Genomic DNA, 24,892 nt, shown 5'->3' with positions numbered 1-24,892 from the left:
GCGCTATCAGCGCTGTTCTCTCCATTGCAGTGCATGCGCCTACGTCCATTGTTACCCCCAACATTACATCTCCCTTCCCCGTAGGATTCAGTTTAAAGCCCTCCTATGAACAAGGAGATGTAGCACTTTGTCAGTCATGGCCAGGCTGTCACTGTAAACTAAAGCAGCTGTCAGGCTCTGGTGTATGTCACAGCCATGAACAGCCACAGATGATTCAAAGCATTTTACAAAATCCTACTGTATACTGCTGGGAAAGGTTTACAGGTGGGCCTTATGCAGGTATAATCTTGAAAATATGTAATAACATGATGAACACAAAGCTACCTTACCACTATGCAACTAACTCGAACAGGTCTTTGTAGGGTGAACCCAGAATAATAGATATGTTTCCCATAATTGATACAATACAGAGGGGCGAAAGGGGGAGGGGGGTTCATGAGCCAGGATGAAATAGGAGCAGAGGGACAGGAATTAGGAGCTATAGACAAGGAATATGGAGGGCACTGGACTCCATCATCCACCCTTACCACCAGAAGCATTTTGCAAACTCCAACTGGGTTCTGAAATTTCAGAAGGTGCTAACGGCACTCCTTTTTAACTGTCATGATGGCTAGAAACTAAGGGTTCGTAATGGCAGTTGCATTTTTAAATGAAAGACTAAGAGCAAAATTACATTACATTACTCACATTTACCCCAGTCTGTAGATACACTACAGGTATGCTGATGGAATATCTTATACATCCTATGTGACATCCCACATTGGGGGGGGGCTTTTTTTTTTAATACTGTTTTCTCCCATTTAATTCCATAGGAGTGAAATTCCTTACACCAGCCCCTGACCTGATGTAAAGTTCTGCCATCACTGCAGGTGTGTCCATGAAATTAAGGGATTTAGCATAACTACACCATGTCCACACCCACATCCCATATCATTTTCTCCAACTTCACTTGTGGAGCATCTACACTGGCAGTGTTTGGGGGAAGTTCCACTGGTGTAAATGTCACTCTTAACGGCTTTGCTCTACCACTGTGCCAAAGCCCTTCCCTTCTTCCCAACTTCTACTTTATAATGCACAAGGGATTCGTTTATATTTTATTTTTCGTATGGAAGAGAATTCAGTCATATGAGTGCTCATCTCCAGTCCAAAGCAGTAGAGGCCAGAAACAACTTTACCATCTCATCTGCTGTTTGGCAAAACTGGGCCTAAGTTTAGACTCTAGGAAGCATGCATCATACATTGTAGTCTATTTTTGTCTCTGCCATCCTATTCATTAATCAGGGGTAAATAGTGGGAGACAGCTTGCCTCCCGTTGTCACCATTTGTTTCTTATTCATGAACAAGAGGAGGAGGAAATCCAGCTGTTGCAAAAATTAGGCTCATAACAGTGTCACTCTCTATAGCAGCTTTACAGCTGTGGATGCTGCCATGGGAACTGACTCACACATCCCCCCCCCCATCCCATGCTCATAATAGGCTTGCTATATATATTGACATTCCAGAACATCAGATTGTCAGATCTATAATAGGGGAGGCTGGTCTAAATTCACTAGAACACAAAATACTTAATTTTCTAAAGACCACCTTTTTAAATGTTCATTGAACTTTTCAGTTGTCACTGACCCTATTTTTATTTATTTATTACATTATCTCAGTTCCAAGTAGGAACCAAGATAAATGCCAGCACCAGTAAAAAGATCTAAAACTGCACTAATGCCATTTTTTTTAATGGAGTGCTAAAAAGCCTGAGAATTTTTTTTTAAAAAACTAATACTAGTACTACAGCAGTGAAAATCTTTTCAGATATAATCAAGTATTGTAGAGATCAAACATGTCACAATCATGTCACCTACTACAGTACATGCCACAGAATATGGAATTTGGAAATTTGACCTTTATTTCAAAAACAAAGCAAGTTTCTAGCCCACATGACAGAAAAGCCCGAAGCTCCAATGATGGTGTTTGCTATAAACAGAAAAGGTCTGAGGAAGTCAAGAGATGAAGATACTTCACCTAGGAAGCCTAGTACCCATCAGCCATCCCCACTTGCATCCATACATCCTACCTCTGCAAAACTACCCTCCCACATACATGCACTTCTCTAAAAACAACAACAACAACACCCAACTCCCTTTTTTTCCTGCTCTTAACAACATGCTGAAAAATTCCAAATATCTAAGAGTCCACCTAGGGGGCACACACCCAGGAAATCCTTTTGCAACACAGTTCCACCTCTTATCTTGTTAGACGTTCAGCAAAAGAGTTGCAAAATTAAAAGCCCATTAACACTGGCCTCTCCCCCTAACCCAATTGACAGGCTGGGTCCAGCATGCAGGGTAGGAATTTCTGAGCATAAGACACTTTTCATAGAGTAATTACCTCCCCCACTTCTTATATCATTTAACCAGCCCCGATCCCAGTAAAGGCTGGTGGCTTTTATGTTAGTTGGGCAGTGAATTCACTCTGGGTTTCAGTCTGAACTCTAAAGGAGCAATCCAAGGTGCCGAACCCATTTGGGACTGGGATTCAGCACCATGGATAGCTCCCTTAGGAGCTGAAACCCATCGTGGTTTTATTTCCACACTGACATAGGAGCTACCAGTCACACCACATCGTTCCATATGTCTGAAAGACCATATTCTCCCCTATGAGCATACTTGTGCCCTTAGATCTTCAGGGGAAGCCCTTCTTGCCATCTTGCCATCATCACAGGCACGCCTGGTGGGAATGCTGGAGAGGGCCTTCTCAGTGGCTGCCCCAAGGCTCTGGAACTCCCTTCCCAGGGAGGCAAGAGTGGCACCCTCCTTGATATGTTTTTGTAGGCGTGTAAAAACTTTTTTGTTCCAGCAGGCCTTTGGGGATAACTAGTCTGGACCTGTGAAAATGTGATGCATGGATATTATTTTTGTTGTGGTTGTCTTTTAATGTTTTAATGTTTTTACAATTTTAATATCAATGATTTGATTACATTTTTAACTTTTGTATAGTTGCATTTACATTTCTACTTATAGGTTTTAATTGTATAAGTTTTAATGTTGTAAAGCCACCTTGAGTCCCAGTATTGGGGAAAAGGCGGGATATAAATATAATAAATATAATAATGAAAATGATGATGATGATACATCCTATCTGAATCTGTGACCAAGAGTATCCTGTTAATTAGACCACCTGCTGTGTGCCAGGTTCAAGCATGAAGGGCACATAGGCAAGCATTCTCAGCAGCTGTCTCACAAACCATGGAATTTCCCCTGGAGAGTTTCCAAAGCCAATCTTTCAGAATATCATGCAACATATAACAAGATCTGTGCATTTTGCTCTCACTGTTCCCAATCCCACCCCACCCCCTCTGACTTTATATGTATCTGCAAGCTGAGAAAACTTCATTTATCTGATGAAGTGTGCTCAGATCCCCCCAAAGCTTATGCCAAAGCAGGACTGCAATCCACTCACTTGGGATGGGAAGTCAGTGGGACTTATTTCCAGTTCCAAATATATGTGGGTAGATCAGGCTGCAAATCTGTTAGTTTTACAATGCCACAAAATTCTTTTGTTTTACTAAATTTGAGCCATTATTTTTGTTATTTTAGTTTGCTATTTAACACATACAACCATACTTCTTGATAGTTAATTATCACACAGAAGCATTTGCATATGGCGCATTAGGCTGATGTCACCTGGCAGAGGAAATAAAGCCTCCAGATTTATGGCCTGGATGACTAAAGTCAGATTCACAACTTCTTGACTCTTCCAGTTAACACTGCTAATTAGTGTCTGTGTTCTTGAATGTCTGGCATTTCAAACTGAAACAGCAAGAATAAAACAGCTCTTAGCAGCAATAAAGTATAGCTGCGGTCTGTCATGTCCTTAATTCCACTATGAAAGTTTATAGGAAAACACAGATAAATGGAAAATGGCACGCTTCAGGGAAAAATCCAGAGGTGGACACAGTTTGTTACACACCAATTACTAAATGTTACCATGTGGATTTATGCCATTTTAATTCCACTTAAACATCCCAGGACATCAGAACATGTTGCTTTTGAATATCTCAGATTATTTCCTTCTACATCTACATGTCTTTATATATCAGAAAAAGTAGGCCAATTCCTGAGTAATACTTTTGCATTTGCAACTTTGGGTGTTATTTGTTGCAGGGTAAGTTTTGTCTGACCACACTTGAGACAGAAAACAACTGCAAGCTTTAAACAGGACCTTTCTTTGATATTAACAGGCATCTTCTTTTTACAGCTAAGCGAGCAATCCTATGGCCACTAGACGGTGGCTAGATGGCCATAGGATGTGTTGTTTTCCGGGAACCGACCTCGGAAACCCGCGCTCTGAGGTCGGGTCCCAGAGAACAACCTTCCCCCACTTCTGCACTGCCTTGAAGACAGCGCTGAACAGCCCCATCCTCTGAGCTCGCAAGAGGAGTGTGGAACGGCTGAAAAGGGGCGTGGCTGGGGGGTGTTCCGGGGCGGGGAGAGCGTAACTGCCTGTACAACACATCCTATGTATCGTCCGGCCCCCTCCTCTCCCACTCCGACTTCCTGTGGCTAGTCAGCCGAAATCAGTTGTCTAGCTGTGAATACAGGGCAGGAGAAGTGCGGAGGGAATGATCCTCTCTGTGCTTCTCCTGCCCTGCCTTGGATAGGTGGTTGCCTCTGAGTTCGGCAGCAGCCACCTATCTAGATAGGATTGCTCCCTAAAACAGGTAAAGTAAGTAGGCAAAAGTGAAACCAAAACCAGCACCCCAAATCCCTACATGCATTAACAGTTTCCAGCATGGCTGGCTGAGGAATGCTGGGACTTGTAGGACTTTTTTCTGTCTGAACATGCATAGGATTGCACCCTTAGTGGCTTTTCAACTAGTTATTTCCCCCTCCATACAAACCCATACAGTGGGTTTGAACTTATGGTTGCTGCTTATTCCAACATTATTTATATGGTTGCATGCAAACCTATTGTTAAAATGCATCATTCGTGCAAATTTGTGCAAAGATGATCCTGTTTGTCCAGGTTAGATTTCTGAAAAGATCACGCTCACTGGCTCACATGTGTGCATTCACACAGATTCATCTGAAAGCCATTCCATGCATGCATTACATTGGAAACTGACCATTAAAAGGTGTTGTTGTATAAAAGGTAAATAGGCTATTCAAGCTTATGTCAAACTGCTGAAAAGCTTATGAATGAATTGCCATGAGTAGGCCAGAATTCTGGAACAAGGGCATCACTAATGAACTGTGGCAACTTACAGGGAGGAAAGCAATGGAAATTGTTACATTCTTTAAGCAACAGGGATGTGTTGCCTGGTAACAAGGGAATAGTAGTAATGCTCTTGAAACGCTTAGTTTGCATGGTGGGAGACCCTTGAAAAAAAGCATTCTGTGAATGTAACCAACTTTGGGAGAATACTGGGAGCATGATGCATCAAGGGAGTGATGGACTAAATTCATTTGACCCGTGTTGATCAACTACCTTGCTTTCTAACATCTCTGGAATTTATTATTGGTGAATTTCAGTGGCCACATGTCAAAGCCATTGACAGAGGTGTAGAACCAATAAAGCAATCTTTTTCATTGAACTAACCAGTAGCTTCCATATGTGTTGCTGATGTTTGAGTTCCACAAAATTCTCCAACAGGCAAAATGAATATTTATAGCACAATGGTGAAATAGGTGACCTGTTTCTGCAGCAAAAAGCTGGCATGGCTGCTAACTAGTGGTGTATCTATGACTTGGGTTAGGATTGTTCTGCCCATTTCCTCTTAGCCAGTAGTATGTTCTTCAGTTACTCAACTGAAGATTATACAGATAAATCAATGAAAGTTTTATTAACTGTTGGATGTAACTATCTGATCCTTTGGTTTAACACACCAGCCTTGCACAAATTAGCAAAAAGACCAGTTGGCACAATTTAAAAAAAGTTACCTTGCATTTTGTTATAAATCTTTAATGAGCTTCCGTCGTGCATTAAAAACGTGGTTGTTCAGGCAGGCATTTGGGGTGGGTTAGGGTATTTTAAAAAAAAATTATGGTAGAATTTTATTGTTTTAAATTGTTTTATGGTATGTTGTGCATCGCCCAGGGTGGCTGGGTGACCAGCCAGATGGGCGATTAATAAATTTAATAATAAATAAAAAATAAATAAATCTTTTAATTTAAATTGAATACTCAACATTTAGATTACAGCATTAACCTTAAATGCTTACAAATGGGTATTGGATTAAAATAATACAGATTTACTATAGTGTATTTTTCAAATCAATATAGAGCAAAAAAAAGAGAATGTATTTAAAGAGCCAAAACTAATTTATATGCATTTATAGCTATGTTGTATTTTTGCTTCCAAAAATCAATAAAAGGTTGTCATGTCTTTAGAAGTTTTTTGTATTGTCTACCTTCTTCTAATCTGTCAAATCCTTTAAGCTTTCACATTTGAGCAACATACTAGACTTTTAATGATCCATTGTTTTATTGTGGGCATTAGAGGAGTATGCCAATTTATTTGCAGTTATGTGTTTGTTTTTTCTGGCTGATAAAAGATTGGTTGTCAGATCATAATACTCCTTCTGCACTATCCCAACAGGCCCATTGCTGTTGGAGTCAATGATTAAGTTATAATTTGTTGTTCTACTTATTTCTCTCACTATTCTCATCCCAGCGCTTGTATTATAAGGAAAGCCTATTGTAAATGTAAAAATACTACTGGGTTATTTCATCCAACAATTTTACTGTTTCTCTTTATATAACTGACAGTGTAATACTATGCGTATCTACTGGGAAGTAAGTCCCATGGAGTTCAATGGAGTTACTCCCAGGTAAGTGTGTACAGAATTGCAGTTGAATTCATCTTAAGGTATTAAATATCAACAATATAGTAGTAATGGTTCTCTGTAATTTTAACATAGAGTTTCCTGAATCCTTTGTAATTACTTTACTTTTTGGATTGGATTTATTTTTCCCAGGAACCAACACAGCAACTTTTATCTACATAGACATTTCTAAACACTTCCCCCCACACCCTATGTTCCTAAGAGCAGACTCTCACTTTACTGTTCGTACTCAGATCTGCATACACAAGTACAGAATACATATATGTCCAGTCAAATGAAAAATGTCCACCAAGTAATGTGAGAATTGACCCCAAGATGTTAGAACATTAAAAACAATAAAGCCAATGAACTACTTTGCATGTAATGGCCAATCCCTGAGTTAAACAACCCAGGAATTGGTGTGGCTATGCAGGAGCAAGCGGGGATGCTGCCTTTTGCACACTCTCCAGTTCCGATTTCAGAAACAACCTAGGAACACCCCCATTCCTGGGTTGTTGTTGTGAACGCAGCACTCTGGGCAGTTTAGGGTTAAACAACCCAGAGTTTTACCCATGGCTTGTTAAACAACCCAGAGTGCCAGGTTTGGATGTCACAACTACAACCCAGGAATGGGATGTTCCTAGGTTGTTTCTGAAACAAAAACTGGTGAGAGGGCGAGAGACAGTGAGCTTGCTCAGCCACAGCAATTTCTGGGTTATCTGCAAATTGGGTCAATGTGATCTAATAGGCAGAACATTTGATCAGGGCCTGAGACACATGGCTTCCTTATCCCAGCTCTGCTATAGTTTCAGTGAATGAATTACTATCTTTGAACTTCAGTTTCTTATCAGCAAAATGGAAACATTAACATACTACCTATTTCTAACCAGTGCGGTGCACATGGAAGGACTTCTTTTATTGTTTTATTGCGCCTTCTTTGCAATCCATGGAGCAGGTCAGCTTCCTAGGAAAAGTCATTGAATAAACCATAGCTTAGCTTCAGATTGTTTGGTTTTTGAACTTATGGTAACCTTTGTATTGCATAGCCCTCCATCAGCTTCTACTTGTAATCGAGATACCTGCTCAAGGGCTCTAGTGCATATTGGTGGATCTTAACCTTCCATTTGGGAATAAATTATAGAAGTAAAGACCTGAGATAATCCACAGCTGGTGGAGGACATGGGACAGAGAGAGGAAGAAGCACCCCTTTCCCAATGGTTTGGCCCACCCTTTCCCTACCTGGATAAATTTGCCAGCAGGCTCCAAGGAATCAGCAAGCAGAGGGACTCAACAGCAATCAGAAACACACACTAACATGTCCTTTGTAGTAATCTGTTTTGTCTTTTTAATAAATATGGGGGCTGAGGAGACATTAGAGGGGGACAGAAACAAGCACAAAGGCAGGAAGTGCTCGTCACAAAGCAGTGCCTCCTTCTGATTAGTGCTAAAGTAGACTGAGGCAAAGGGCAATTTATTGTCCCATTACTGACTACCTGTTGTCCCACATCAACTACCAGAGTATATCAAAGTCTAGAGAACTCATCTTTTCACTTTGCTTAACAGACCAGTGAGCAGGGCTGGCCCTACCATTAGGCAGAGTGAGGAAACCGCCTCAGGCAGTAGATGCTGGGGTATCTACTGGTGGTAGCCCTTCAGGCATTCCTCCTGAGCACCCCAGCTATTCCCCTCTGTTGGAGGACAGAGCTGTGTGTGCCAAAAGGCTTGCCCTGCACCCCCTAAATTAGTTTGCTGCTCTCAGGTGCAATGGAGGACACTGTCCCATCAAAAACATTGAAGTAAAACTCAATTGCCTATAAAGTTCAAATCTGACTGTGGAATGGGGGACAGGCACCATCTTGTCCTTTCCCTCAGCAAGGAAAACATATTGGGCTGGCCCTGATAGTGAGGCTCATGCTGTGTTTTGTTTGTTTTAAGTGAATTTTAAGTCTATATTTTTCAGAATATATATTTCCAAAGAGAATGCAGTACACTTCAGCCATATTAAAATAATAAGCCTTTTTAAAATGCACAAGAACTTATATTCCATTGATTTCAATGGAATTTCAGCATTTTTAACTTTCTCTAGATTGCACCCTTATGTGTATGCTCTAATGTTTCTCAAATGGAGCATGTGGCAGTAGGCAGTCCATTAAACTGATAAGTTATTGTCCTTTGGAAGCTGAGAGAAATTTGAGTTCATCAGACATAGGTCACAGGAACAATGCAGCATATTGCTGGTGTAGATTGTGGCCAATCTAAAGAAAGCCAAGGGAACCTAATTCTTGAAATTAGATCTCTACCAACATGCTCAAATGCCTTAAAAACATGAACATTTTAAAAGTCAGCTATACATAACAAAGAATTAGCATTATGAGTAAAAGATGCTGCCATTTGTAAACCCTTTTCAAAACAACATGAAAATTATGCTACTGAATTAGTGATGCAGCTGAAGCCAAAATTATAAGTGGTTCTTTCATAAGACTCTTCTGGCAGATAGGTCTTTCAGCTGGAGTGTTCCCAGTTTTCCAGCAGATAATTCCACATTTCCAACACATAGCTCTTTATTTAAAGCAGACGTGGCTGGTTTGCTATGTAGTATTTCATATACAATTGAATAGCAAATGCATCCATGCTGATTTTCCAGGTTAATTCTAAATTCTCCAGATATAGGACCTATTTTGCATGTTTATTATTTTACCAGCATTGAGATGGCCTACCTCAGCATCTGAAATCTCTTTAGAACTTGTGTACCTTCTGGATGAAGGTATTCTGTATTATTTCATATCAACATTCCTCAGGAAATAACTTCTAATGGAGCTATGATCGACAGCTTGGGAGTCAGAACTGAACAAAAGTAGGTTCTATTTCTGCTGGAGATCTTTTTTAATTCAGATATTAAAAAAGAAGTGTGGGAATGTCAAGTGCAAGTTATTTGCGCTTCTGAACACTCTTCTAATATAACAATTTTCGGAAAGGTAGTCATGTTAGTCTGTTGCAGCAAAAACAACAGAGTCTTGTGGCACCTTTAAGACTCACACATTTGTTATGGCATAAGCTTTCATGGACTACAGCCCATTTCATCAGATGCATGAAGTGTCATCCTGAGTTCCAAGTATGTATGTATATATGTTTCTAACCATATACATGCACACATACACATACATGGTTCAGGTAGTGGGATGTGTGAACAGTAAAGTCAGGGAATTGAAATGCAGAACGTACAGGCAGGCCTTGTGCGGTAGGCCTGTACTTGCTTAGCCCCCAACCTAAAACAGCTACTCACCAGCAACAACAGACCATGTGACAGAGATGCAGAGACAGGAAACAGATCCTGTGGCAGACCCAGATGCCAACTCTGCCCCCGTATCTATTTTGGCAACACTATTACAGGACCTAATAATGTAATCCACAGCACCTGCTCATCTTCCAGTGTGATATATGCCACCATTTGCCAGCAATGCCCTATTGCATTCTACATCGCACAAAGAAGCCAGCCTCTATGCAAAAGAATAAATGGACACAAACCTGGTATCAGAAATGGCAATATTAAAAGAGCAGTATTCAATATTCAAAATATATTTAAAGAACACTTCAACCTCCCAGGACAATCTGTTACCGAACAGCTTCACTACAATTAAATAAGAGGTTCAACTATATCTCCTGTGGCTTGAATAGGGACAAAGGTTTTGTTTTTTGTTTTGTTTTTAAAAATCACACTATGTGTTGATTGGCTCACTAATGCAAGGATGCCTGTATCGTTACTCAACAACTGTTTTGTGAATGGCCACTGTAAATAAGGTAATTATCACTGCCTGTAAGCAATACTTTTCAGTTCCCTCTGACCTCACCGTTCACAATTCCGTCCCACCCACCGTGTGTTTATATAAACACATGTATCTGATGAAGTGGGCTGCAATCCACAAAAGTGTATGCCATAATAAATTTGTTCGTCTTTAAGGTACCACAAGACTGTTTCTGTTTTTTCCTCTAATTTTATGTCTGAAAAGGGTGTTCATAAGAGGGCATAGTCTGAAAGCACTTAATGCAGTAATAACCTTCCTCAAGCTAAGAAGGTCATCACACCTAAAAAAGGATATTGCAGAGCTGGAAAAAGTGCAGAGAAGGGCGACTACAATGATCAAGGGACTGGAGAAACTTCCCTATGAGGGAACATTATAAGAGGTGGGATTGTTTAGCCTGGAGGAGAGGAAGGAGACACAGGATAGAGGTGTGCAAAATTATGCATGGTGTGGAGAATGTGGATAGGGAGACATTTTTCTCCCTTTCTCATAATACTAGAACCCAGGGTCATCCCATGAAGCTGACAGGTGGGAGATTCAGGACAGAGAAAAAGTACTTCTTCAGAGTGCATAAACTATGGAATTTGCTTCGACAACACATAGCGATGGCCACCAATTTGGATGGCTTTAAAAGGGGATTAGATAAATTCCTGGAGAATACTATCCATGGCTACTCTTCCTGATGGCTATATGCTACCTCCAGTATCAGAGGCAGTATGCCTATGTACACCAGTTGCTGGGGAACATGGGTGGGAGGGTGCAGTTGCACTCATGTCCTGCTGTGTGCGTTTCCCGTGGACAGCTGGTCAGCCACTGTGTGAACAGAATGCTGGATGAGATGGACCCTTGGTCTGATCCAGCATGACTTTTCTTACATTCTTGTATACGGTCTGAGTCTGGTCAGTGCCTGGATGGGAGACCATAAGAACACAAAAGCCGTGCTGCATCAGACTAAGGGTCCAATGGGTCTTACTCCCAGGTAAAGGCACACAGGATTGCAGCCCTCCAGCACGACCCGATGCATGTTTACTCGGAACTAGGCCCCACTGTGTTCAGTGGGGCTTAGAGCGCACAGGAGGCAGCCTAAGGTAACAATCCTAAATATATGAGGGGCTTACCTCCGAGTAAACATGCATAGGATTGCTCTGTTCATCTCTGGCCTCTAATACCTCGCTCTAAAAGCTTTGCTCTTCCCCGCGCCTCCCTTCCCCTAACTTTCCCCTCTGGGACTGCAATCCTGCGCACCCTTGCCGGGGAGGGAGCCCCGCTGGACCCGTGGGGCGTATTCCCGAGTAAACGGGGCAGGATTGGGCCGCCGCCGCAGCTCTCCGCTGTCTTCGTCCCCCTCCCCCCGCCCCTTCTCCTGTCCCAGGACGTAACACGCCCGCCGAAGCGAGCGACGGTGTCCATAGCAACCTCGCCGGCAGCCAGGCCCGCCCCTTGCCTAGCTTTGCCGGGAGAGGGAAGGAGGCTAGGACGGGGAGCAGCCGGGAGGCGCCGCGCCGGGCTGCTCGGGGCCCTCCGGCCGAGGAGGAGCCGGCGGGGCCAGGCCAAGAGCATGGGCGTGACGATGGCGGGCGGCGGCGGCGGTGGTGGCAGGAGGAGGAGCCCAGGTAGAGCCAGGGGGCAGCGGGGAGGGGGGCAGGCCTGCGCCCCGGTGCTGGGGGGAAGGAAGCGCCTCCGGGAGCCTGCCCCGCCGGGCCTCGGCTGGAGGGAGAAGCAGAGAGCGCCCCCCCCCCCATATTCTTTAGGGCCTACCCGTGAATTTGCACCCTCCCGAGCAGCAAGGAAGGATGCACCGTTACTCCTGCGCCCTTCCTCTGGAAGGAAGGAAGGGCGCAGGAGGAAATAGCCCTTCCACCAGGCTATTTTTAGGATCCACATCCTCGCCAGCCGGCGCAATACGTGCACGCCCCAGAATCCCTGTGTGTTGTGTTAAGAGATTCTCCAGTCTTTCCCCCTTTCCCCGCCCCGCGGGTGCAACCCAGTTCTGGAGATTAGAACCCGTGCAAACGCGGGCAGGGGCCTCCAGCTGCACGAGGTCTCTCTCTCTCTCTCTCTCCCCCACCCCGGCGCGCGCGGCACGGGCCTCGTCTCTTCCCCAGGGATGCTGAGGGGATGTGCCCCAGCATGCACTGCTCCTCCAGTTCGGCGGGGATTCCGGAATGCGCCCGTTTCATTCTTCACGGGGAGAACATGCGAGCGAGAAGTTCCCGAGCGCGCGGGTGGCGGGCGTGGGAGTTTTCCCAGCATGCATTTCTCCGTGGCTGCCATAGTTCCCCGCTTGCATTGTGCAGAGGTTCTGTGCTGGAGATGAAACCTGCCATCATGCGCACGTTAAAAAAAAATAATAAAAAAAAAAAATACCGCCCCTCCGCTACCGCCCTGCTTAAAATAAAAGTTCCTGTGGCACAACACTTCAGTTTTTTTATGACTGCCTTTAAGCCTGCATGACACCTGTTTATTTCAGCCGGCCTGTCTGCTCGTTCCTTGTCTTCAGTGCCTTTTCTTCCTACACAGCGAACGATTGTCAGAGGGAAAAAGCCTCTCCTAGCTGAACCTGACTCGTGCTCAGGGATCTTGAGAGTAATATTGAACTGGACCCATATTTTACTGACAATATTTAGAGGTCAAGGTTTTGTTGGTATTTTTACTGCTGTCAGTTTTATTGTTTATAATTTTTAGTCTTTTTTAAAAAAATGTTTTTCTGCTAGCTTTATTGTTATGGGCCACGCTGGGGATATGTATATTGAAGGACGGCCGAACTATTAAAAATAAAATCTAATATGTATGTGTAATTATATTTTCATGCACTGACGGTAACACTCATGGGCCCCCTACTTACTTTTAGCTACAACAATCAACTGAGATAATTCCTTTAGGGTGCAATCCTATGCAAGTCTAGACAGAAAAAAGACCTACACCTTCCAGCATACACCAGCCAGCATAGCTGACCTTTAGTGTGCAATCCTGTGCAAGTTCAGACAGAAAAAAGTCCTACAATTCCCAGAATCTTTTTCTATCTAAATATGCATAGGATTGCACCCTTAATTGATCAGGATCATGAAGCAGATTCTTGCCCCAAAACTCAGATGCCTAGTTGGTCTCAAATACAGATGTTTGGTTCCTCAGAAATCCAGGATGTGTTTTCAGGGGCAACACTCCATCCTGTTAAATTGACTGAGTTTGTTTTATAAGGGGTGCAATGTATAAGATCAACAGTGATACTGCCAGCATCTCAGGAACCATAGGATTGTTCAGATTTCCCCTTCCGAGTTTGGTGACAGCGCTCCGACCTCGGAGGGGTGGGGGGTCAGAGATCTGACTCTCCTCCACCACCCCTTGCAGCAGGTGCGGAAAGAACCACACCAGCTGCCCTCTGAGGTTGAAAAAGCAACCTCAGAGGAGGAGGAAACAGAGTTCTAGGGGGGTGGGGAGACAGGAGAGGCCGGGATATGATTTATCCTCACCTACCTCCAGCCTCCTTACCTCACCCTTCGAAGCACCCTTGCGGAAAAGCCCGTCTAGCAGAATCTGCAGGGTGGGAGGACAGGGAGGAAAAGATTGCCTCCACTGCTCCTCCCGCCCTGCGCTGGATGATTGGACACCTCCAAGTTTGGGACCTTCCGATCACCGAGGGCATAGTTCATACGATTGTGCCCTAAGTTTTTTCCAGTATGAACTAAAAGAGATTGTGAGTGCCCATAGCCAGGGAGAGGGCCTTTCCTGTTATAGCACCCTGCCTTTGGAACTTCAGTGCAACAGACACCAACCTTGGTGATGTTTCAGCACCTATTGAAATGTATTTGTTTAAACAGGCATTTGCTGGTTCTTAATACTTCGTTTGGTAGATCTTCAGTTTTGTTGTGGCTTGTGCTTATTTTAATCATTTTAATTAATTCCCTATACCGCCTTGTTATTTTATAATGAAGGGCGGTATACAAATATTTTACATTAAATAAATTCTTGTTGTTCAGTCGTTAAGTCGTGTCTGACTCTTCGTGACCCCATGAACCATAGCACGCCAGGCCTTCCTGTCCTCTGCTGTCTCCCAGAGTGTGCTCACGTTCATATTCATTGCATCGGTAATGCTACCTAGCCATCTCATCCTCTGCCGTCCCCTTCTCCTTTTGCCTTCAATCTTTCCCAGCATCAGGGTCTTTTCCAGGGAGTTTTCTCTTCGCATTAGGTGGCCAAAATATTTGAGCTTCAGCTTGAGTATCTGCCCTTCCAATGAGCACTCGGGGTTGATTTCCTTTAGGATGGACTGATTTGTCCTCCTTGCAGTACAGGGGACTTGTAAGAGTCTTCTCCAGCACCACAGTTCAAAAGCATCAATTCTTCGGTGCTCAGCCTTCCTTATAGTCCAGCTCTCACAGCCATACATTGCTACTGGGAAAACCATAGCTTTGATTATACGAACCTTTGTCAGCAAGGTGATGTCTCTGCTTCTTTCTATGCTGTCTAGGTTTGCCATAGCTGTCCTCGCAAGGAGCAAGCGTCTTTTCATTTCATGGCTACAGCCACTGTCTGCGGTGACCTTGGAGCCCAAGAAAATAAAATCTGTCACTTTCTTCCCCTTCTATGTGCCAGGAAGTGAGGGGGCCAGATGCCATGTTCTTCGTTTATTTAATGTTGTGTTTCAAACCAGCTTTCACCCTCAACAAGAGGCTCTTTAGATCCTCTTCGCTTTCTGCCATTAGGGTGGTATCGTCCGCGTATCTGAGGTTGTTGATAATTCTCCCGGAATCTTAATTCCGACCTGTGATTCATCCAACCCGGCGTTTCTCATGATGTACTCTGCATATAAGTTAAATAAGCAGGGCGACAATATTCAGCCTTGTCGTACTCCTTTCCCAATTTTGGACCAATCGGTTGTTCCATGTCCGGTTCTTACTGTTGCTTCTTGACCCTTGTACAGGTTTCTCAGGAGACAGGTAAGGTGGTCTGGTACTCCCATCTCTTTCAGAATTTGCCACAGTTTGTTGTGATCCACACAATCAAAGGCTTTAGCGTAGTCAGTTAAGCAGAAATAGACGTTTTTCTGGAATTCTCTTGCTTTCTCCATGATCCAGCAAATGTTCGTGATTTGATCTCTAGTTCCTCTGCCTCTTCGAAACCCAGCTTGTACTTCTGGTAGTTCTCGGTTCACATACTGCTGAAGCCTAGCTTGTAGGATTTTGAGCATCACCTTGCTGGCATGTGAAATGAGCGCAATTGTACGGTAGTTTGAACACTCTTTGGCATTGCCCTTCTTTGGAATTGGAACATAAACTGACCTTTTCCAGTCTTGTGGCCACTGTTGAGTGCTCCAAATTTGTTGGCATATTGAGTGCTGCACTTTAACAGCATCATCTTTTAGGATCTTAAATAGCTTAGCTGGAATACTGTCATCTCCACTAGCTTTGTTGTTAGTCATGCTTCCTAAGGCCCACTTGACTTCACTCTCGAGGATGTCCGGCTCAATTTCAGTGAGCGCACTATCATGGCTATCAGGGACATTCAGATCTTTCCTGTATAGTTCTTCTGTGTATTCTTTCCACCTCTTCTTCATCTCATCTGCTTCTGTTAGGTCCCTCAAATATTTTGGCCACCTAATGCGAAGAGAAAACTCTCTGCAAAAGACCCTGATGCTGGGAAAGACTAAAGGCAAAAGGAGAAGGGGACGGCAGAGGATGAAATGGCTAGATAGCATCACTGACGCAATGAATATGACCTTGAGCACACTCCGGGAGAGAACGGAGGACAGGAAGGCCTGGCGTGCTATGGTCCGTGGGGTCACAAAGAGTCCGACACGACTGAACAACATAGAGCCTCTCCATCTTTGGCTGCAAAGGACATAATCAATCTGATTTCGATATTGACCATCTGGTGATGTCCATGTGTAGAGTCGCCTCTTGTGCTGTTGGAAAAGAGTGTTTACTATGATCAGCGTGTTCTCTTGGCAAAACTCTATTAGCCTTTGTCCTGCTTCATTTTGTACACCAAGGCCATGCTTGCCTGTTTTCCCGGTTATTTCTTGATTTCCTACTTTAGCATTCCAATCCCCTATGATGAAGAGGACATCTTTTTTTGGTGTTAGTTCTAAAAGGTGTTGTAGGTCTTCATAGAACCGATCAACCTTAGCTTCTTCGGGCTCAGTGGTTGGGGCATAGAGTTGAATTACTGTGATGTTGAATGGTTTGCCTTGGATTCATACTGAAATCATTCTATCATTTTTGAGATTGTACCCCAGTACTGCTTTTCCCACACTTTTATTGACTATGAGTGCTACTCCATTTCTTCTAAGTGATTCTTGCCCACAGTTGTTGTTGTTCAGTCATTCAGTCGTGTCCGACTCTTCGTGACCCCATGGACCATAGCACTCCAGGCCTTCCTGTCCTGCGCTCTCTCCCAGAGTGTGCTCAAGTTCATATTCATTGCATCGGTGATGCTATCTAGCCATCTCATCCTCTGTCGTCCCCTTCTCCTTTTGCCTTCAGTCTTTCCCAGTAGTAGATATTAAATAAATAAGGCTGGCCTACTGACATTTAACAGTTGTTAGAGAGTATGGTCTGTAGGATAAGAAATACTATTCTATGTCTTCCATCAGAGGGAAATAGGATGTGCTTGAACCATTATTAGAGATGTAAATGTCGGGGACTGATCTTGTGCCTTTTGAAACCAATGACAGATGTACTTGAATAATGTAAATATAATATGGTCTTAAAAATGGAATCAACATGAACCTTTAAAAACACGTTTATAATAATGCAACAATAATACAGGAGTAAATATTACAGTACAGCTATGAACTTTTGAGTGTTATTTCTGAAGTTGCATGTTTGAGCCTAGAGAGACAAAGACATCCTTCTTGCCTGGAGGATCTATGCATACTAAGATGGGAACAGGAAAGTGGGAAATACTCCAGTGCACTGGCCCTCTCCATAAGATAGGATGGTAGGCTGGGTTTGAGAATTCTCTAATTAGGGTTACAGTTGAATTTTCAAGCTGTTTTAGGTGAAAGGTGGTCATAAATTTTAATTTCAGCCTGCAGCTTCTGAGGGCTGATTCAAAGGACAGAAAATGGACCTTCTGCACACAGGCATCTCTGTACTTGTTACTACTAGCCACAGAGCAAAGTTGTCTTTTGCAGGGGGGAATACCATCTTTTGTTCTGGACACTGTGTTGGACTCATAACAGAGTGGTAATGCCTATCAGCTTATCATGCTGATCAGCTGTATTCCTTAGGAGTGTGAAGTGTATTAGACAGCTGTTTTTGTATGATAAGAACCAGCCCTAATCCTTGCATTCTGGTTAATGCAGTCCTGTATTTAACAACTTACCTAAGGGGTGTCTCCATGAGTGATTTACTCCGAGCTGGCTGTGTTTGGGGTTGTTAGGGATCTATGACGTCGTGGCCATCCAGCAGCCACCCTGGAGCTTATTAGGGAAAAAATGTATTTCCTGAGAGTGCTTAAAGTCCGATTCTTTTCCTTAAGTTGGGTTCTCCCTGGTATAGTTGCTGTGTGCCCCAACCCCTGCATTTACCTCAGATATGCTACCCCTGCCCAGTGGTGTGCCTTTCACCATGACCCTGGTCAAGGGGTGTTTCCTGGGTGTTTCCTGTCCCTGCACAAACCAATTAGTGTCTACTTAGAAGTAACTCCCATTGTGGTTAATTAAGGTTGTCCCCTGAATGTGCACACCAGCATTTACAGAGATCCCCCTCAATTGAAATAGCAGATTTTAAAGCACTAATTCCCTAAAGGCTGTAAAGTGCGTTCCCCACAGCTGCGATTCTCTGCTGTTTAGTTTATTGCCATTCTAAAGTAACTACTTCCACCTTGGGTCACCGGATCCTGCGCAGCATCAGGTTAGAAAGGGGGCTGGTTCCCCATCCCTTCGTTTCCCCTCTGTCTTTCCTAGCACAAACATATGTGTGTCTAGTCAGAAGTAACTCACAATGAGGCTTGTCCCCGAAAGGCGCACTCTAGGAGCTACTAGATCCCCATGAATTAAAATAAAGCATTTAGGATCCTTAATGTCGAAGCTTTGATTGATCACATCATTGGATGATCAGGGCAGAAACAACATTGTGTTCTTTCAGTGACTTTTCTCTAAGGGAGTTAAGGGGTGGGGGGAGAAGGAGATTGTTCCTAGCACGGTCAGTTTCATGGGAAGGAGCCCACTGTGTTCCTTTATTAATAAAATAATAATACTGGGGGGGCGGGGGTGGAGACATTGAGAGAGGGGGGGGAGAGAGAGAGAGAGAGAGGGAGAGTGATTTATGTAGCAACACGGGGAAACCTCCTGGGATTTTATCAAGGGTGAAAGGATGGGGGGGGCAGCCTCTCTTATTGATTGAGCAGCTCCTGCCCATCAGATGACATTCACTTCAACCCCCTCACCCTACGCAGAAGTATGTTCTCCGAAACAACTTTTACTGGTGTGATACACTCACTCATGGAGCCCTGCTCAGAGCAAAGTCTGCTCCTTGAAAAATTTGGGTAAGCCATGGCTTCTCCTGTCTCCTTCTGTTGTGGAGAAACCCCCCTTGTCACCATAGGTGCCCAAGAATTTCATGTAAGTGAGTGCGTAGAATTTCGTGCAGGTGAGTGGTCTGGTGAAAGAGGGAAAAATCTCTCTATCCCTTCTCCATCAGTCTGCTTGGTTTCCATGCTGGCTGTGGAGGAAAAGAAATCCACTTGTCTGCTATGCCCCCTGCCCCCAGGCAGCCAGTCTGCCTGTTGGGGAGTAGGCTTTTTTCCCAGCTTGCATTTCCTTGTTGGCCGTGGAGGAGGGGTCTTCCCCTAATCTGTATTCACCATGGAAACAGAGGCTACTAGTCACTTGGCAGACCAGTCAAAGTTTTTGCAGGCTAGAAACTTTTGTGTGCTTATATACAAGGCTTGGCTAATGACCATTCTGAGTTAAGAGCTGTAGTAGAAAACTAGCTGAGGTTAAATCACAGTATGCCTTCTGAGGTTTTTCAGTTGAGGGCAGTGGTTTTGCCTTCCGGTAACCCTTTCCACACTGTTGTGTCTGCTGGGGAACCCCTGATCCTCCTCAATGGAACTCTGTGTGCTGCAGGGCATTCTTGGATGCATATTCAGCATATGGGGAGCTGGCTGGGCCTGTTGGGCCTCACCGTGGCCTTGCCTAAACAAAGAGTGCAAAAAAAACCCTCACTCCACACTGTTCTGCAGCTGCACATTGAAGGAGACATTTGGTAGTGTCTGCCTTTCAGGGATAATCTGCCTTTCAGGGAAGTTTGTCTGCCATGAGCAATTTTCTTATTGAGGAATCAGAATAGTCGGGTTGGAAGGGGGCTATAAGACCATCAAGTCCAACACCCTGCTCAGTGCAGGAATCCAAGTCAAAGCATCCCTGACAGATGGCTGTCCAGCTTTATCTTGAATGCCTCCAATGTGGAAGAGCTCACTACCTCCCTAGGTCATTGGTTCCATTGTCGTATTGCTCTAACAGTCAGGAAGTTTTTCCTGATGTTCAGTCGGAATCTGGCTTCCTGTAACTTGAGCCCATTATTCCGTGTCCTGCACTCTGGGAGGATCGAGAAGAGATCCTGGCCTTCCTCTCTGTGACAACCTTTCAAGTACTTGAAGAGCGCTATCCTATCGCCCCTCAGTCTTCTCTTTTCAAAGCTAAACATGCCCAGTTCTTTCAGTCTCTCCTCATAGGGCTTTGTTTCCAGTCCCCTGATCATCTTTGTTGCCCTCTTCTGAACCCTCTCCAGTTTGTCTGCATCCTTCTTAAAATGAGGTGCCCAGAACTGGACACAGTACTCCAGATGAGGCCTAAGCAGTGCAGAGTAGAGGGGAACTAGTACTTCCCGGGATTTGGAAGCTATGCTTCTATTAATGCAGCCCCAAATAGCATTTGCCTTTTCTGCAGCCACATCACATTGTTGGCTCATATTCAGCTTGTGATCTACAACAATTCCAATTTCTCGCTTGTAGTGTGGTTAAGCCAAGTATCCTCCATCTTAACAGAATCCCTGTTAAGTTTTCAGGGATCTGTGGAGCAAAGTTTGAAAGTCACTGGGTTATGGCAACTCATGATGTCTTGACTCAATTGGAATGTATCTAAGGATTCCAATCTTAGGAACGAAGTTGTAGAAATGCAGTTAATTTTTCCCCTTCCCTGGGATTAATTTTACATAGGCCTGAATTAAAATAGTTTGCTACAGAAAGAAGCACAAACTTTTACTTCACTGAAGCAAGTTGCATTATTAACAGTCCTGTGTTACTTATGTCTATCCATTCATATAATTGCTCTAAAACGATTTATTATTCAGAGCTGGTGGTCTGCACCGGATTGTTTATCTCCCAAAGTCTGTGCTTGGCATAGGAGCCTGGGGAAGGAGGACCAGCCAGCAGCTGCACCAGGTGGATCCTGAGCCTGAGCCTGCTTCTGCCCCCGCCCCCAGGTACTTAAGGCGGGGCTGCCAGAGGCTGCTCGGGAAGGAGCCTGGGGAAGGAGGACCAGCCAGCAGCTGCACCAGGTGGATCCTGAGCCTGCTTCTGCCCCCGCCCACAGGTACTTAAGGTGGGGCTGCCAGAGGCAGCGCCTCGGCGTGCCCCTCGGCGTTGCGCCAAGTGCGACGCTAAGTGCGCACTTAGCGTCGCACTTGGAGTCACGTAGGATCTGAAGACCTACCCACCTGCCTCTCCAGGGACACCAGCAGCCACAATACCAGCAGCAAATAGCAGCAGCAGAGGGGAGCAGCTTTAAAGACAAGGGGAAAGGGGCAAACGTGGACTTTATCTGCTCCTTCTTAGCTGCTGTTCTCTTTTATCTCTTTTATCTTTTATATTCTTTTAAACTGTTGTGCATTTTATATCCTAACATTTTAATATGTGCCTGGGAGGACTATTGGGCAACTCAGGGGGTGGGGGAGGTGCCACCATAACTGTGGTCACGGGCAGGGGGAGGTATGGCGTTGGGGGATTAACAGGCCAGCTGAGGAGAAGAGGGGCTAGACACCTTACAGCTGTCCCCTCTTCTGGTTCTTCCCCCAACCTGATGGTTCCTGGCAGCCTTACCAGTCTGCCCTCGGGTCTGGTGGTGCTGCTGCTGAATGCCAGGTCGGCCCAAAATAAAATCTCCCTCATCCATGATTTGATTGTGGATGAGGGGGCTGACCTGGCATGTATTACTGAGACCTGGGTGGGGGAACTGGGAGGGGTCACTCTCTCCCAGCTGTGCCCTCCTGGGTACTTGGTGCAGCACCAACACCGACTTGAGGGTCGGGGAGGGGGGGTTGCCGTGGTCTATAGGAATTCAATCTCCCTCTCCAGGCTTCCTGCTCATTCGAGTGCAGATCTTGAGTGTCTGTACCTTGTGTTGGGTACCCGGGACAGATTAGGGATTCTGTTGGTGTACCGCCCACCCCGCTGCCCATCAGACTCCCTGCCTGAGCTGACGGAGGTGGTCTCGGACTTGGTGTTGAGGACCCCCAGGATGATGGTCCTGGGGGATCTCAACTTCCATGCCGAGGCCGCTGTATCCGGGGCAGCTCAGGACTTCATGGCCGCCATGACAACAATGGGGCTGTCCCAACATGTCATCGGCCCAACGCATATAAAAGGACACACGCTTGATCTGGTTTTCTCAACTGGGCAGGAGGATGGTGATCTGAAAGTGGAGGAATTAACATCTATCCCTTTGTCATGGTCAGATCACTTCCTGCTGAGGTTTAGACTCCTGGCGGCCTTTCCCCTCTGCAAGGGTGGGGGACCTATTAAAATGGTCCACCCCCGGAGATTAATGGATTCCGATGGATTCCAGAGGGCTCTGGGGGATTTTCCTGCTGGTATGGCTGGTGCTCCTGTCGAAGCCCAGGTCGCTCTATGGAATGCAGAGATGACTCGGGCGGTTGACACGATTGCACCCAAGCGCCCTCTCCCTCTGAGCAGAGCCCGGCCAGCTCCTTGGTATACACCTGAGCTGAGGGCAATGAAGCAAGAGGGGAGACGGCTAGAACGCAGGTGGAGGAAAACTCGTGCTGAGTCTGACCGAACACAGGTAAGAGCCCACTATCGAGCCTACTCTGTGGCGGTGAGGGTGGCAAAGAGACAGTTCTTCTCCACCAGCATTGCATCTTCTCAGTGTCATCCAGCGGAGCTTTTCCGAGTGGTTCGCGGCCTGTTACATTCTGGGCCAGGGAGAGAGACAGTAGAACCCTCGGTAGCACGCTGTGACAAGTTTGCACAGCACTTTGAGGATAAAGTTGCTTAGATTCGTCATGAGTTGGACACCATTAATGCAGTTCCATTGGTAGAGGCGTTCAGAACACTGTCTGGTCCAGTTTTATTGGATGAGTTTCAGTTACTGAGGCCTGAGGATGCGGACAAGGTGCTTGGCCAGGTCCGATCGACCACTTGTGTGCTTGACCCTTGCCCTTCATGGCTTATTAAATCAAATAAGGAGGGGTTGTCCGGCCAGGTCCAGGAGGTTGTAAATTCCTCCTTGAGAGAGGGAGTGGTGCCTGCCGCTTTAAAAGAGGCAGTAATTAGACCACTCCTGAAAAAGCCTAACCTGGACCCAGAGGATGTTAACAATTATAGGCCAGTGGCCAACATCCCCTTCCTGGGCAAGGTGCTTGAGCAGGTGGTTGTAGGACAACTCCAGGCACTCTTGAATGAAACGGATTATCTAGATCCATTTCAGTCGGGCTTCAGGCCTGGTTTTGGAACAGAAACTGCCTTGGTCGCCCTGTGGGATGACCTCTGCAGGGAGAGGGACAGGGGGAGTGTGACCCTGTTGATTCTCCTGGACCTCTCAGTGGCTTTCGATACCATCGACCATGGTATCCTTCTGGATAGGTTGTCTGGGCTGGGAGTTGGAGGCACTGCACTGCAGTGGTTCCACTCCTACTTGGATGGCCGATTCCAGAAGGTGGTGCTGGGGGATTATTGCTCTGTGCCATGGCAATTGTGCCATGGGGTTCCACAGGGCTCTATTTTATCCCCCATTCTGTTTAACATCTACATGAAACCGCTGGGGGAGGTTATCTGGAGGTGTGGGCTGAGGTGCCATCAATATGCAGATGACACCCAGCTCTACCTCTCTTTCTCATCAAAACCAGGTGAGGCAGTGGCTGTTCTGAATCAGTGCCTGGGCACGGTAATGGACTGGATGAGGGCTAATAAACTGAAACTCAATCCAGACAAGATGGAGGTACTGTTAGTGGGTGTTTCGTCTGCACGGCTAGGTGATATTCAACCTGTTCTGGAGGGGGTTGCACTCCCCCTAAAGGATCAGGTTCGTAGTTTGGGGGTGCTCTTGGATCCAGAACTGTCACTTGAGGCACAGGTGAACTCAGTGGCACGGAGCACTTTTTATCAGCTTAGGCTGGTATACCAACTACGCCCTTATCTGGACAGAGATAGCCTAGCTACAGTTACCCATGCTCTGATAACGTCTCGTCTGGATTACTGCAATGCGTTACACGTGGGGCTGCCTTTGAAAACGGTCCGGAAACTTCAGCTGGTCCAAAATAGGGCAGCAAGATTGTTAACAGGGACTGGCCTGCGAGCTCATATTACGCCAGTACTTTTCCAGCTGCACTGGCTGCCAGTCCATTTCCGGGCCCGATTCAAAGTGCTGGTGTTAACATTCAAAGCCCTTAACGGCTTGGGGCCAGGTTAGCTGAAGGATCACCTCCTCCCATATGTGCCTGCCCGGACCTTAAGATCATCATCAGCGGCCCTTCTCCGTGAGCCCCTGCCAAAGGAAGTGAGGCGGGTGGCTACTAGGAGGAGGGCTTTTTCTGTTGTGGCACCCCGGCTGTGGAATGAGCTCCCTAGTGAGGTTCACCTGGCGCCTACATTGTATTCCTTTCGGTGCCAGGTGAAGACCTTTTTATTTTCCCAGGCATTTTAGCATTTTAGCTTTCTAAATTTTTATCTTTGCTGTTTTAAATCTGTATTTTAAACTCTTGCACTGCTGCTAGGTTTTATTGTGGTTGTATTGTTATATTGTGGTTTTAATGTTCTATATATTTTAAATTGTTTTATTGTGTGTTGTTTGGTTTTAATTTTTGTGAACCGCCCAGAGAGCTTCGGCTATTGGGCGGTATAGAAATGAAATAAATAAATAAATAGGTTGAAACAGTAATAAAATAGCAGCCTTATTGCTAATCACTGACACACAAATGTGATCTTACTTGTGGCAAAGAAAGAAGACATTACTTACAGGCCCTGCCTGGGCTGTTTGAATAGGAGTCATTTCAATTATAAAAGGAAAAAACCCCTGAAACGATTTAGATTATTT

At 45.2% G+C, this 24,892-nt stretch overlaps 1 protein-coding gene across 2 annotated transcripts in view; it reads left to right on the top strand.

Annotated features, from left to right (window-relative positions):
* The first annotated feature begins 12,069 nt into the window (after window positions 1-12,069).
* SPATA7 (spermatogenesis associated 7) overlaps window positions 12,070-24,892 on the top strand; it is a 90,278-nt gene continuing 77,455 nt past the window's right edge. For both annotated transcript variants that reach the window (XM_084841192.1, XM_084841184.1), the window contains exon 1: window positions 12,070-12,227. In XM_084841192.1, coding sequence (XP_084697318.1) covers window positions 12,173-12,227 — 55 coding nt within the window. In that variant the 5' untranslated portion in view covers window positions 12,070-12,172. The remainder of the gene's footprint in view (window positions 12,228-24,892) is intronic.

Source organism: Heloderma suspectum, chromosome 1 (assembly GCF_057233095.1).
Source record: "Heloderma suspectum isolate Gila_16-S chromosome 1, 16-S_ref, whole genome shotgun sequence".
In the NCBI taxonomy this organism is placed as follows: Eukaryota; Metazoa; Chordata; class Lepidosauria; order Squamata; family Helodermatidae; genus Heloderma; species Heloderma suspectum.
Note: the sequence above shows the minus strand (reverse complement) of the source record. Positions and strands in the feature narration are given on the sequence as shown.